General features: G+C 37.8%; 2 protein-coding genes across 3 annotated transcripts; both read left to right on the top strand.

The window, feature by feature from the left end:
• Positions 1-2,097: 2,097 nt before the first annotated feature.
• On the top strand, positions 2,098-5,410 carry LOC148291123 (uncharacterized). The gene is made up of 7 exons (XM_088245362.1): positions 2,098-2,314; positions 2,403-2,641; positions 2,723-2,941; positions 3,053-3,162; positions 3,249-3,327; positions 3,424-3,801; positions 5,399-5,410. Exons 1-7 carry the CDS (start codon positions 2,098-2,100, stop codon positions 5,408-5,410), a joined length of 1,254 nt encoding a protein of 417 aa, XP_088101488.1.
• Positions 5,411-8,201: 2,791 nt separating this feature from the next.
• Positions 8,202-12,481, top strand: LOC110754179 (ABC transporter G family member 22). Of its 2 annotated transcripts, none has more exons than XM_021955210.2 (10): positions 8,202-8,343; positions 8,583-9,046; positions 9,630-9,733; positions 9,819-10,048; positions 10,219-10,374; positions 10,494-10,677; positions 10,777-11,046; positions 11,134-11,706; positions 11,822-11,929; positions 12,017-12,481. In XM_021955210.2, exons 2-10 carry the CDS (start codon positions 8,614-8,616, stop codon positions 12,275-12,277), a joined length of 2,319 nt encoding a protein of 772 aa, XP_021810902.2. In that variant the 5' UTR covers positions 8,202-8,343; positions 8,583-8,613; the 3' UTR covers positions 12,278-12,481. The 2 variants fall into 2 exon arrangements, with proteins under 2 accessions (XP_021810902.2, XP_021810901.2); XM_021955209.2 differs by having other exon boundaries at positions 9,627-9,733.
• Positions 12,482-13,121: the final 640 nt, after the last annotated feature.

Raw genomic sequence — 13,121 nt, 5'->3', positions numbered from 1 at the left:
AAATATTTTTAAATGAACATCAAATTCCGTTATTATATTCATACGGTGTCAAGGTTTGTAGACGTAAAAAATCATCAAATTTGGAGTTAAATTAACCGTTAAAATTTGATTTTTCATTTGTAACCGTCGAAAATTTTGGTCCCGTTACATCATGTATGATTGTATATATTTTCCAAATTTTGGTGTGTACGATCTCTGAGTATAAACCAACAACTCTACCGGTTGGATCGTTGAAACTACTTTCATAGAATGCGTGTGTCATGAAAACACTATATTAAAAAAGAATGACTACATTTTGTATATGTTTGTTAAATAGAACATACGAGTTTGTGGTATCCACTATTGTAAATATTTTTAAATGATGATCCAATTCAATCATTGTATTCATATACAGTACAGGAGTGCACCCGTAAAAAAATCATCAAAATCGGAGTTAAAAAAACCGTTAAATCGTGATTTTTAGTTTATAACCGTCGAAAATTTTGATCCCATAACATCATCTTTGAATCTTGCATTTTTTCAATTTTTGGTGTGTACAATCTCTAAGTATAAACAAACAAGTTTGACGGTTGGATCGGTGAAACAAGTATCGTACAATGCGTAGCCCCATTAAAACAATATATTCACTAACATTTTATATTGTTTACTTTTTGTACTTTGCGCGACGAATATTTGTCTGATTCGTCACGCAATAAACGATAGCGCGATGTAAGGAAAGGGTTTAGGGTTTAGGGTTTATGTTGCGCGACGATGTTGTTTATTTCGTCGCGCAAGTTCTCAAATTTTTGGCGGTTCCAATCCCGCGTATTAAAAATTTCTTGCGCGATGCCGTTTATTTTTCCATCGCGCAAAGTACGAAATTTAACTTTGTGCGACCGATGTTTTTTCGTCGCGCAAAGATGCAAACATTTAGGGAAAGAAATGCGCAGTTTTGGTCTGTCTTCAACCTCTCTCACTCTCTCAGTCTCGACATCAAAATCGTAACCCCGATGCATTTCCGATTCGAACCCTAACTCGCAGCCGCTCTCTCTCCTTTCCCTCTATCTCATCCCTCTCTATCCCTCTCTCCTCCGTCCCCACTCATCCCTCTCAGTCCCTCTCTCCTCGGACCCCTCTCATCCCTCACATTTCGTGGCTCCTCCGGGCCGCTCTCTCTCCTCCGTCCCCACTCATCCCTCTCAGTCTCCTCCGTCCCCAGTTATCCCTCTCAGTCCCTCTCTTCTCCATCCCCTCGCATCCCTCTCAGTCCCTCTCTCCTCCGTCCCCTGTCAGTCTGTCGCCTCCTCCGTCTCCGCTTATCCCTGTTAGACGGCAGCCCCCCACTCTCTGTCTCGCTCGCCACCGCCGAACTGCCGTGCTCTCCGGTCTCCCTCGAAACCCAGTTGGTAAATTTCCCAACTCTCCCCAATATATATTTTTTCAATTGTTAAGTTTTATTTCTGAAATTTTCGGATTAAGTTTGGAATTGTTTTGCTGTTTCAATTTGTATATTTATTTTGTAATTGTTTAAATTGCTGCTTAGTCTGATGGTTGGTTAGGATTTGTATTGGATTTGTATTGCGGCATCCTAAGTGTTTAAATTGCTGTTTCAATTTTGTTGTTGTATTGGATTTGTATTTTTTATTTCAGATTTGTTTTTGTATTGAAATTGCATTGTGGTGTACGATTTGTGAATTTTTAGGTGTATTGCTGTTAGATTTCAGATTTGATTGGAGCATATGCTGCTGTTTTTTGTATTTTGATTAATTTTCGGGGGCTTTAAACTATGTGCTACTAACCAAATTTTGTATTTTGCTTTGTATTTTTATCACATACTGACTATTTCAAAATTTGGCAGCAATTTGATTTTTCTTTATTATGTGCTTCTGTTTTTTTGTAATATCATACATGTTTCTATTTTGTTTGCTTTAAAAAATGTGCTTCTGTTTTTTGCCATATAAAGAATACATGTTTCTGTTTGTTTTTTAAATATTGAAGTTGTTGTTCATTAAGCTTTGAGGTTTTTTTTTTTACAAAATAATAATTTTAGCCAAGGATGTTTTTTTAATTGTAAGACCTTATCAGATGTCACAACTTATCAGACGTCATAAGACGGTGATGACTTCACCTAGTTCAGCTCCCCCGACTGCGGTGTCAGCTCCCACTGGTGTAGCACAGTCGCAGGACATGCCAGTTTCTCCCCACGTCTCCCGAGCGCCGGTGTCATCAGAGTCATCAGTGGCGCAACCAGTTAGTGCCCGGCGGCGTCACCGCCCTCCCAGCACGACCGACACCACGTCGCCATCTGCTGCTAGTGCGTCGGGGTCACAACCAGGTAAAGATTTTCCTTCAACTCCAGTTGTTTCAGACCAAGAATGTTAGTAGGATTTGTTATTTAATGTTAATTTTATATTTCTTTGCAGCCAAAAAGAACACCCGAGGACCTTGTCGCCAGTTGACGACGGCCAAAGTCACCCGGGTGAACAACAGTCGTATAAACATAGCATACGACGCGCGACATCGGGCTGCACCAACGGCTGACCAGCACAGCTCGTTGGCCCATGACATTGGATCCGTCATTCGGACTTATTGCCCGATCAAATGGAAGTCCTGGAGGGTCATGCCTCATCAAGTGCGGATGGAGATGTTAGGACACCTCTCGGTATGTATTCTATACCTTTTAATTGTTTTTCCCTTCAAATTTTATTTCTAATATTTAATGTATGTAATGAATTTATTTTAGACAAACTACAATTTGGAGAACGTCAGCGAAGAGTTGTTGGCCTACATTAACAGACTCTTTGCTGACAGGTACAAGCAGTGGAAGAGCGACCTGCATCACCATTTTCAGGCATATGATGATCCGCAGGTTGCTCTTCAAGAGGGTTGCCCGAAGGAGCTTGAGGGCCGGGAGGATAGTTGGCAGTGGCTCTGCGGTCATTTTCAAGAGGCCGATTATGTGGTATTTTTATATATTAAATTGAAACTTATTACATGTTTCTTACTAATGTGTATTTAATTTTTTATATTTCATTTCACTTTCAACTAATACGTTTTATTTTTTGTATAACAGAAGAAGGCCAAAGCAAATAAGGGCAATAGGCAGAGGAAGACTCTTCTCCACCATTCAGGTTCCAGGCCCTTCTCTTATAGGATGGAGGCACGGCGCCAGGTAATAATAAAGTCATTTTTATTTATTTTTTAATATGTCATTAATATTAATTTGTTTTTTTCGTACTAACATTTTTTTTTTCCTGCTCAATTTAAAGGGGGTCCAAATTCCCAGAGATTGACGTATTTGGCGACGTTTATGTTCGACCTGGGAATGAGTTGGCGGAGTCCCTTCATGTAAGTAGCCTTTAATTTAAATTATTATGTAAGCGTTCAAGTTTTTATAGTTATTATATGAATGTTTTAATTCATATTTTATGTTATGTTCAACAGACGACGATGATTGAGAGGAGCCAGTTGGTTCTTCAGGAGTCCGCCTCCCAGCTTCCTTCCAATACGCCGCTCGAGTCCGTGGTTCCTCCATCAGATGCAGGGTTTCAAATCCTGACTGAAACCTTGGATCAGAGTCTCGGGAGGTGCCTAGGGACATATTGTCGAGGGATGGGGAATGCCAGGCAGCGGCCACCTAGACCCCGTGAATCATCGGAGTCAAATGAAGAGGTGACTGCTTTGAAGACAGAGATGGCGGACCTCAAGAGTCATTTGTCTCATATTCTACAGTCCCTCGCTCACTCCGGCATTTCAATCCCGCCTTTTACTCCCCCGTCGACCTCCGAGCATGGCAACCACACCTCTCCCCCTGTCAACAATGTCCAGACCTCCGAGCTGCATTTGCCAGACGATAATGTAGATCTTGGAGGGTTGTTTGATTAGATTTTAACATTCTTAATTACATTTTAAATATTTCTATTGTACTAAATACATTATGTTATAACATTTTACATATTTCTCTTTATTACCTTTTCTAATTGCAATTGCATTTAATTATTATTATTATTTTTTTTTAAAAACCAATTTTTTTTTTATTACCAAAATAATTAAATTTAATTTTAAATTAATAATAATATATTTATTTTTACGCAACGATAATTTCCGTCGCGCAAATTTTCTTTTTTGAAAATACACAACCGTAAAAATAAATTTTAAAGAATTTATTCTATTTTGCGCGACGAAAGAATTTGTCTCTCTAAGTAAATGCGACAAAAATGTTTCGTTGCGCAAATATTTTAATCATGAATACACTCGTCGCACAATACCTGCGCGACGAACGTTACAACGACTATGTTTCGTCGCGCAAATATTTTAGACACGAACATACTCTCGTCCCTCTACTTTAGCGCGACGATTACTGTTCCTCGCGCTATGTTAATGCAACGAACGTATTTTCATCGCGCAAAACTTTGACCGACGAAAAATCTCATCGTCCCACGAAATATTGTGCAACGAAGGTTTACCGTCGCCCCTTTTGCGCGACAATTAGAATATTTTCGTCACGCAAAGTCATTCTTTACGATCTTTGCGCGACAGATTTTGCGCGACAAATCTTCTGTCGCATTACTATTTGTGCGACACAAATGTACTTTGCGCGACCAAAACTCCTTCGTCGCGCAAATACAAAAATCTAGTAGTGTAGTTATACCGCATTTATATACCACTTTGTGTACCACCTTTCTAATAGAGGTGGATCTCATTATATTGGTAGGTTCCACCTCTATTTAAAAGGTGATGCACAAATGTAATATGCGTAACATTACTCTAAAAAGAATCATGTTGTGGTGTGTCTCATAAGACTGCCGCCCTAACTTTTAAAGATGTGAGAAATTGTGGATTGTGGGGAGTGAGTGTGACTCAAGTAGTTGCAAGTGCTCAGATCCTATATTTGTCTTGCATTAGGAGAAGACACTTTGTGTTTCACATTGTAATTTACCTTAGAGCATTTCCACCCAGCCTAGCCGAGGTAAAAGGCTCCTTAGGCCTCAAAAACTATTTTCAATGAGCAATCCAGCCTGAGCAGATGGTGGGCTCCACCAAGCCTGGACAAGCCCGAAGGCAAGAACAGCCTGAACTGTTGCTTGAAGGCGATGATGCAAGCGCTGACATCATCAACATAAATTTTTTATATAAAAAAATCGAAAAAAATTCCAAAGAATTCATAAAGATTTTTTTTATACATACGTAGCAATTTTTATTATTATTACCCTCATACATATAAATAAAATTAATCCCATATGAATAGTAATTACCCTTAGGTTGTCATGGCAATGAATGGAAAAACAAAATAAGGGTAGGGCAATCATCACTATTCACATGAATAGTGTTTGCCCTTACTTGTCCTTGCCCCTTGCCATGGCACCATGGGTGGAAGTGCTCTTATATTTTGTTCATTTTTTTCATGTTATATTTTTAGTGCGATGTTTAATTACGTAAAATGGATATTGAAATTAATATGATTTCTGACTTTCCAGCGTTAACAACTAACACATAAAGGATTAAAACAAAAGGTGAGTTCTATCTTAAAATTTATAATCTGTACTTGAAAAATAAGAAATTAGATTGATTTGAGAGGAGTATCCATACCAATTCATTCTCTCCTCTATTATTAACTTTTCGGATTCATAAATTTTTTCCATTTTAAGTGAGTAAATATGTCATTAGTGTTGATTTAAGTGTGTTTTGGAGTTTCTGATACTCATCCTAAGAAAGCTTCATGTTGTCTTGAAAGTTCTTTGGGCCCCCTCCATACACTGGGTCAAGGTCAACGCAACTGGAGCTGCATGTCGAAAGTTTTCTAGGTCTGGTCGGATTTGGAGGCTTCTTCCAAAGTTGGTAAATTGTAAAGGGTATAATTGTACTGGGTGGACTTGTGTGTGTTCTTGGTTCTTGGGTCACTCAGTTACGTAGCGCCACATTAGCAGTGAAATGGCTTGGCGTTGAAATTGATTCCAACCTTGCCCTCATTCATATCCATTAATTTCTTGATGTTATATTTGCTCCACCATAATTATATTTGCTTTGCACAAACAAACCTTCGAAGAAGCATCTAGAGGAAGGGGAAAAACAGTAAAAGTTGAGTTCATCTTCTCGAGCATCAATTGACTTAGTAAACAAAACAAGTCCAGCATCACGTTAATAAATTTGAGTCAAGCAGCGTGAAGAGACTCCAGACGACGATTTAATTTTAACCTAATGAGAAAGGTAGTCGGCTTAATTAAGTCTCACCAAAACCAGGTAAGAAAAATTCAATGGTCACCTTTTTCTGTTGGTACTTGCTTGGTCAACCCAGTGTGGTGAGAGAGTGACCGGACCGCGACTGAGGCAAAGTGCCATTAACATTGGTGGAAGTGAAGTTGGTGAACTTGCAAATGTTTTTAATTTGTTTTGACCTGGGAAAAACAATAGATTTATTATTTTGTTTTGTCAATGTGAAAAACATTTGATTGATGGAGAGAAAAATTACATAAGAAAGCCCAATAACGTAAGCATAGAGAGAAGACCAGATTGGGCCTCATTTCAATCATGTTGGAGAGATTACGTTGTCTATGGAATTGAAAATGACTAATGGACCTCATTTCTATTCAAATTGTCCTTGTTTAGTGGGATGACCACTTCTATGATGAGTGACCTTTCATTGCAGAAGCATGCGCTCTTAAAGGTTAATGAAAATGGAAGGTCTTCAAGTTCACTGATGAGTTGTTTCTGTTGTCTAAGTACAACCCGTAGGTAACTCAAACAAAACGAAAGTGTACCTAACCTACCTTTTAATTTTGATGAAACGCCATGAGAATTCTCAGTGACAGGATTGTGTTTGCTTTTCCTACCACAATCAATCGTTGTTTGTATTCAATATATTTCAATGTCTCTTTCTTCAAAACCCCCAACACAATTAGCCCCGGTACTGTGCAGTACCCTCAAGTTGAGGGAGTTGATTGCCATGTTATAGTTCATGCAATCTCTAGAGATGTGATCGCGAAGCTTTAGAATAAGATTTTGGATCAAATTTTGCAATCATGAGAGAAATTATTGTATGTGATGGTAACATAAAGAAGTTGTAATTGGTCCCCGAGACTTGATTGTCCACGTTCTTCAAGCAACTACTTTCGCTCCCGAGACTGCAAATTTAAAAGGTACGTACGTACTGAAAGGAACAAAACACTAGAACTCAGCAAAATCTGATCATATACAGTACCAAGACCACAGCATTTATGAAGAATCGGTTTCCTTTTTCTTCACTCACACCGACCAACTAGTGCATGGCTCTGTCGTCGTCCTTGGCTGTCAATATGCCCTGCCCTTTGGGGCACCGCCCAATCCTTTGCAACCATCAAATTCTAAAGCTACGATTGGCCACAAACACTCACAGAAGTCAGTCACAGTGGTGTCGTGTGTAACTTCTCGTATATGATGTTGTTGACATTCGTTTGTAGATATAAAACAGGACAAAATCTAATGTAACTGCTGCTTAAATTATTGGCAGCTGAATTAAATGACAGATATATGGCTCCATGTCAAGACAGAGAAGGGGTCGAAATTAATCCCAAAAGGTCTCATGCCATGCCTAAAACGTGTAGTTAAGAATTGAGTGACTAGCTGGCTTGAACTTTTGATTATAGATAGTTATATATCATCGGAATGAGAAGATATACAAATACCTGTATTTATAAAAAGATATGTAAAACAAAGACAACAGAAAGGACTCATCAGTGAGGGAAAAGAACAAGGGCATCTAATTAAGAAAGGAAATCAAGGGAGGAAAGGTACGGCATCAATATTGGATTCTCTAGAGGCCGTGAGAGAGACAAACATATAGGTGTAGCCCCACCCTACACCTGCAAACAAACAACGAAGTGTCCGGAAGAGTCGAACTTAAAACTACTTGCAAAGAAGGCTCTGATACCATATTAGACAATCATTAGTCTCAAAAATTTATGACGTGTCAAAGAATGGACCAACAATGTATATCAAGTATACATTCCTAACACTTTTCAAGTAGAATATAATAATAAATCAAAAAATTCTATTACATATTACAGAGGATAGGATGCGACTTATACCTCTAGGATCTCTGAGTATTTACCTTACATGTAAGGACGTAGTTCGAATCTCCCCTCCCATATTGGCCATTCATCAAAAAAATAAAAAAGTATGGAATAGACGTTCACACTAGGTTGCTTCACATCATCACATGCAATATACGGACGCATTAATTAGAAACCCTGTAGACTGATTTGGCACTGTCACTCACACTGAACAGGGTTGGCCTTTATAAATCTTCAAAACCTTTCTTTCCAAATGCATCCCTTTCCACTCATCTTCTTTGCTGCCTACTTCATTCGCATATTTTCTAGCTCACAAGTAATTGATCTTCTTCTTTCTCACTCTCCACTTCACTCAATTTACTTTAGTTTGACACATTTTATCATATATATAGAATTGGAATTTCATCAGAGGGAAGCCGTTACAAATATAATTGATGATTAGATTTTTTATTATCAGGAGCTAGAATAACGTATCTTTTTTCTTGTTAAGATTGTCTTTTTTTGGTTTTCTAATGTCTTTTTTTGGTTTTCTAATGCACTTGACTCATGGCACAGAGTTGAATTTTTCAAGCAGTCGGAAGAACGTATGGAGGCGGGTCGAGATTGTGAGTTAGACTGTGGTTCTGGTTTTCATCAGAGCTCGTTTGAAGCTGCAACAACTGCACTGAGGACCGGAAACAAAGAGTTGTGTGTAAGCCAAGAAATATTTGGCTGCTGCAACACAACTTGTATAACACAGCATGAAGAAAAGAAAAATGAAGCTCGAATATTGCGCAAACTAAGGAGAAGTTTTGAGAAGAAAATGGAATCACCAAGTGGAAAAATGATTCAGAAAACACAGTCGTTTGGCTCCCAACTATTGATCAACATGGATGAATTTATTCCTAGTGTTACGGGAAGCTTTGACAAGAAAGGTTCCATATTAAGCAGGGCTTCTAGCAATGGGTTGGGCTATTCTTTCTCACTTGCTGCAGGTGACATCTCAGATATTGCATTGAGAGTGCAGAGTCCAAAACACAGTATGATACTAATGCCAATTTTAAGTTATAATTAACCTACTTTTTTTTAGTATAAAAGATATATAAGACTTTTTTTTTTGTTGAGATATTACTTGCTTTTCAAAATTTTCATCAGGCAGTGAACTGGATGATATTTGCACCCAAAAGTGCACAATTTGATAGGCCCCAGTGGAGGAAAAAGGAAAAATAAAATAAGAATTCTCAGTTTTATTTATTGATTATTTTATCAAACAATATTTGTGAAGTTGGGATTTAAACTCGGGACCTCGGATGCTGGGGTAAATGTTTAATTATTGAAACCAACTAGATCTTTGTACAGTAAAATTTCTCCTTCCATTATTATAAGATGTCCTAAGTTCGAATTGCCCTTCCTCCATTGATACAAGATTCTTAAACATAGAGCTACAAACTCTTGCATGTGTGAAAGTCTCAGGTAAGGTAGTTTGAGTGTGAGGATGTGGAGATAAAAGGTACTTGCTAGTACAATCTAGATCCTAATAATGACAAATTAAATTAATGTTTGCCTCACTTCAGGAAAAAATAAAGAAGTTAAATGACTAACTTATGATCTTTATGGTAGAAGACAATACTTCAGCAGCTAAGTCTACTTCAACTGAAGAAGGAGGTCCAGATGCAGACAAAGGGAGAAAATTACATGTGGAACCTACCTTACCAATTTATCTTAAGGTGACACATGAACCCAACAGATGCATATTAAGACAAATGGCAGTTTGGTTTATTTAATTGTTTCAACATATGAATTGTGTTGCAGTTCGAAGATGTAAAGTATAAGGTAGCTGCAAAGGGTGTGAAAAGCTCAAATGCAGAGTACATTCTGCATGGAATCTCTGGTTCAGTGCTTCCAGGAGAGGTTCTTGCTCTGATGGGACCTTCAGGAGGCGGCAAAACAACTTTGCTCAATCTTCTCAGTGGAAGAGTCAAACTCAACAGCGGCACCATCACTTACAATGACCAACCATACGCCAAGTCCCTCAAACGGAGGTATATATGACACATAACATGACAGTTGCTTACTGGTTACTATAAAAAAAAAAAAAGAGGTTCAAATCTCCGCTCATATGTAAACAAATGAAATGTTGTCGTGTCGGTTGGGATTTAAAAGTTGAGAATTTGATTTTGCAAATTTGCTGATACTGATTTTGATGAAGCAGGATTGGATATGTAATGCAAGATGATCTTTTGTTTCCCCATCTTACAGTCAAAGAAACTCTAACTTATGCTGCCCTACTCCGTCTTCCCATTACCTTAACCAGAAACCAGAAAGAAGAAAGGGCCATGGATGTAATTAATGAGCTAGGCTTGGAAAGGTATCTGTATTGAAATTCTATGTAACATTAAGCATCCATCTGTTACTATTGGAATGATCTTCTTAACTAATTTCCGGAATGAGATTGGCCCCTTGAACCCTATGTGGTTTACTTTTCAGGTGCCAAGACACACTAATTGGTGGCACATTTGTTAGAGGAGTTTCTGGTGGTGAAAGAAAAAGAGTGTGCATTGGCAATGAAATCCTGCTCAACCCATCACTTCTGTTTCTAGATGAACCAACATCTGGTCTTGATTCGACAGCGGCACTTCGAACACTTCAGATGCTTCACATTATTGCAAAGGTACTGGAATTTGAATTGTTTGGATGAACAACATGAATTATTCATATGAAAATCATTTTAAAAAATCAAAATATTGGGTTGTGCTTCTGTATATTTTAGGCTGGAAAAACAGTGGTGACTACGATACATCAACCGTCTAGTAGGATCTTTAACAAGTTTGATAAGCTTATTCTCTTGGGTAGAGGAAGCTCCTTATACTTTGGAAAAGCCTCTGAAGCAATGACGTACTTCTCCTCAATTGGGTGTGCACCCCTTATAGCTATGAACCCAGCAGAGTTTCTCATTGATCTGGCAAACGGTAACACAAATGAAAAATCACTTCCAACAGAATTGGAGGATGGAGGGCCTTCTGCAGTTGACGTCCATGAGGTTGATACGAAAACTGAATTTTGAATCCCACTTATAAATTTATAATTGCTAGCATGGAGCACAATCTTATTTTACATTTTTATGCAGTTTTTGGTTGAAGCCAATCAAGTCAGACTTGAAAAAATGGAGAAGGCAAAGCTCCTAAGCTCTGTGCTGACAGAGGGTGAGAGTAAGATGCAGGGGATGTCATATTCAAGGGAATCAAAAACAACTTGGTGCGAACAGTTTTCGATTCTTTGCAGGAGGGGCCTTAAGGAGAGACGCCACGAATACTTAAGCTGTTTGCGTATAGTTCAAGTTATCTCCACTGCTATAATCATAGGGCTTCTATGGTGGAACTCTGATGCTTCATCCCCAAGGCGAGTTCAAGATCAGGCAGGACTGTTGTTCTTCATTTCAGTATTTTGGGCTTTCTTTCCTATGTTTACTGCAGTTTTCACATTTCCACAAGAAAGAGCAATAGTAGCTAAAGAGAGATCAGTGGAGATGTACAAACTCAGTGCCTACTTTTTAGCTAAAAACACCAGTGATCTTCCTCTCGATCTTCTGCTCCCGATAGTGTTCCTCGTGATAGTGTACTTGATGGCAGGCTTGAAGCTGAGACTTTCTGCATTTTTTCAAACAATGCTTACAATTTTCCTCAGCATTGTGGCCTCTCAGGTAAAAATTATAAAAAAACAATCATATCAATAACTGTTCTTTTCCTTGAAACCAAGGCAAAAGTACTCTGTGTGTGCGTGTCTGGATTAAGAGATTATAAACTTCAAAATTGCAGGGTCTAGGATTGAGCATAGGTGCAGCATTTATCGATGTGAAAAAGGCGACAACACTAGCTTCCATCATTGTTATGACATTCATGTTATCTGGTGGATTCTTTATCCAGGTAAGATATATAACCTAGCCAACAAACACATTCTGGATTTGGTAAACAGAATGTGACAAGTACATTATAAAATTTGTCTGGGTGCAGAAAGTTCCATCAATGGTTTCGTGGATACGCTATATCTCTTTCAACTACCACACATACAGGCTACTCCTGAAAATTCAGTATGGTTGCTCATCAGGTAATTCAGGTACTTCTGGATATGAAGCTTGTGAGTCTCCCTTCATCAGTGAATTAAGACTTGATTCAGGTATGATGGAAGTGGGAGCTATGATGGTGATGATCATTGGGTACCGATTACTGGCCTATTTATTACTCAGGACAATGAAGTTCAAGACAATGATGTAGTAGGATATCCAATTCTGAGACTACTTGATAATGAAAATCCCAGAATGTTTCTATCCATGGAAAATCGTACTTCTGTTCCCCATGTCTTTCAATTTATTAAACAATAGTTCAGTTTCTATGTGAGATTCTTGGACTGTTCAACAAAATTTATATCTGTCAAATTGAATAATCTAATATTTACTATAACTTGAGATTCCCACACCACACTCTGTGTCTGTGCAAAGATATTTCGCATATTCAATTTGTCAAGTGAGTTGTATAATATTTACTAGAGACTTTCTTAATAAGTACATTAGATGGTGGATCTTCAGTCTTGAAAAAAAGAAATGCAATTCTTTATGTATGTTTCTAACTTTTCCTTCATAAAGTGTCGATCAATCACAACTTGTTTCGTACAGTAATTAATCGTGTGCAGTATCAATATCAGAAGTCTTACCACAAGTCATGCCTTTTTGTGCTCCAACCTTAAATCACTCAACAAACTCCTCAACCAAAGTAACTAACAAACTCCTCGAGACATACCTTCATTCACAACCTATAATTAACCATAAATTACAAAAAAAAAAAAAAAACATATCCATAAAATTCCTCAAAATATTTCATTGTTCCACATAATTCATTAATTACAAGCAGAATACTAATTTTTGTACTCCTTATAGGAAATTGTCAAAAAAAATGCAAGTATTTTGTAATTCAAAGATTATATGCATTTATCATATTTAAAAAGAGGTTTATGTTCATCATATATACGTACCGAATCTATAAGAGATATTTAGTCATATACCCATTCCTAGCACTAAAACTATAAATACACCCTACACCATTTAATTTCTATAAACAAACA

Source organism: Prunus avium, chromosome 8 (genome assembly GCF_965620075.1).
Source record: "Prunus avium chromosome 8, drPruAviu1.hap1.1, whole genome shotgun sequence".
Taxonomy (NCBI): domain Eukaryota; kingdom Viridiplantae; phylum Streptophyta; class Magnoliopsida; order Rosales; family Rosaceae; genus Prunus; species Prunus avium.
This window is presented reverse-complemented; position numbering and strand designations above follow the sequence as displayed.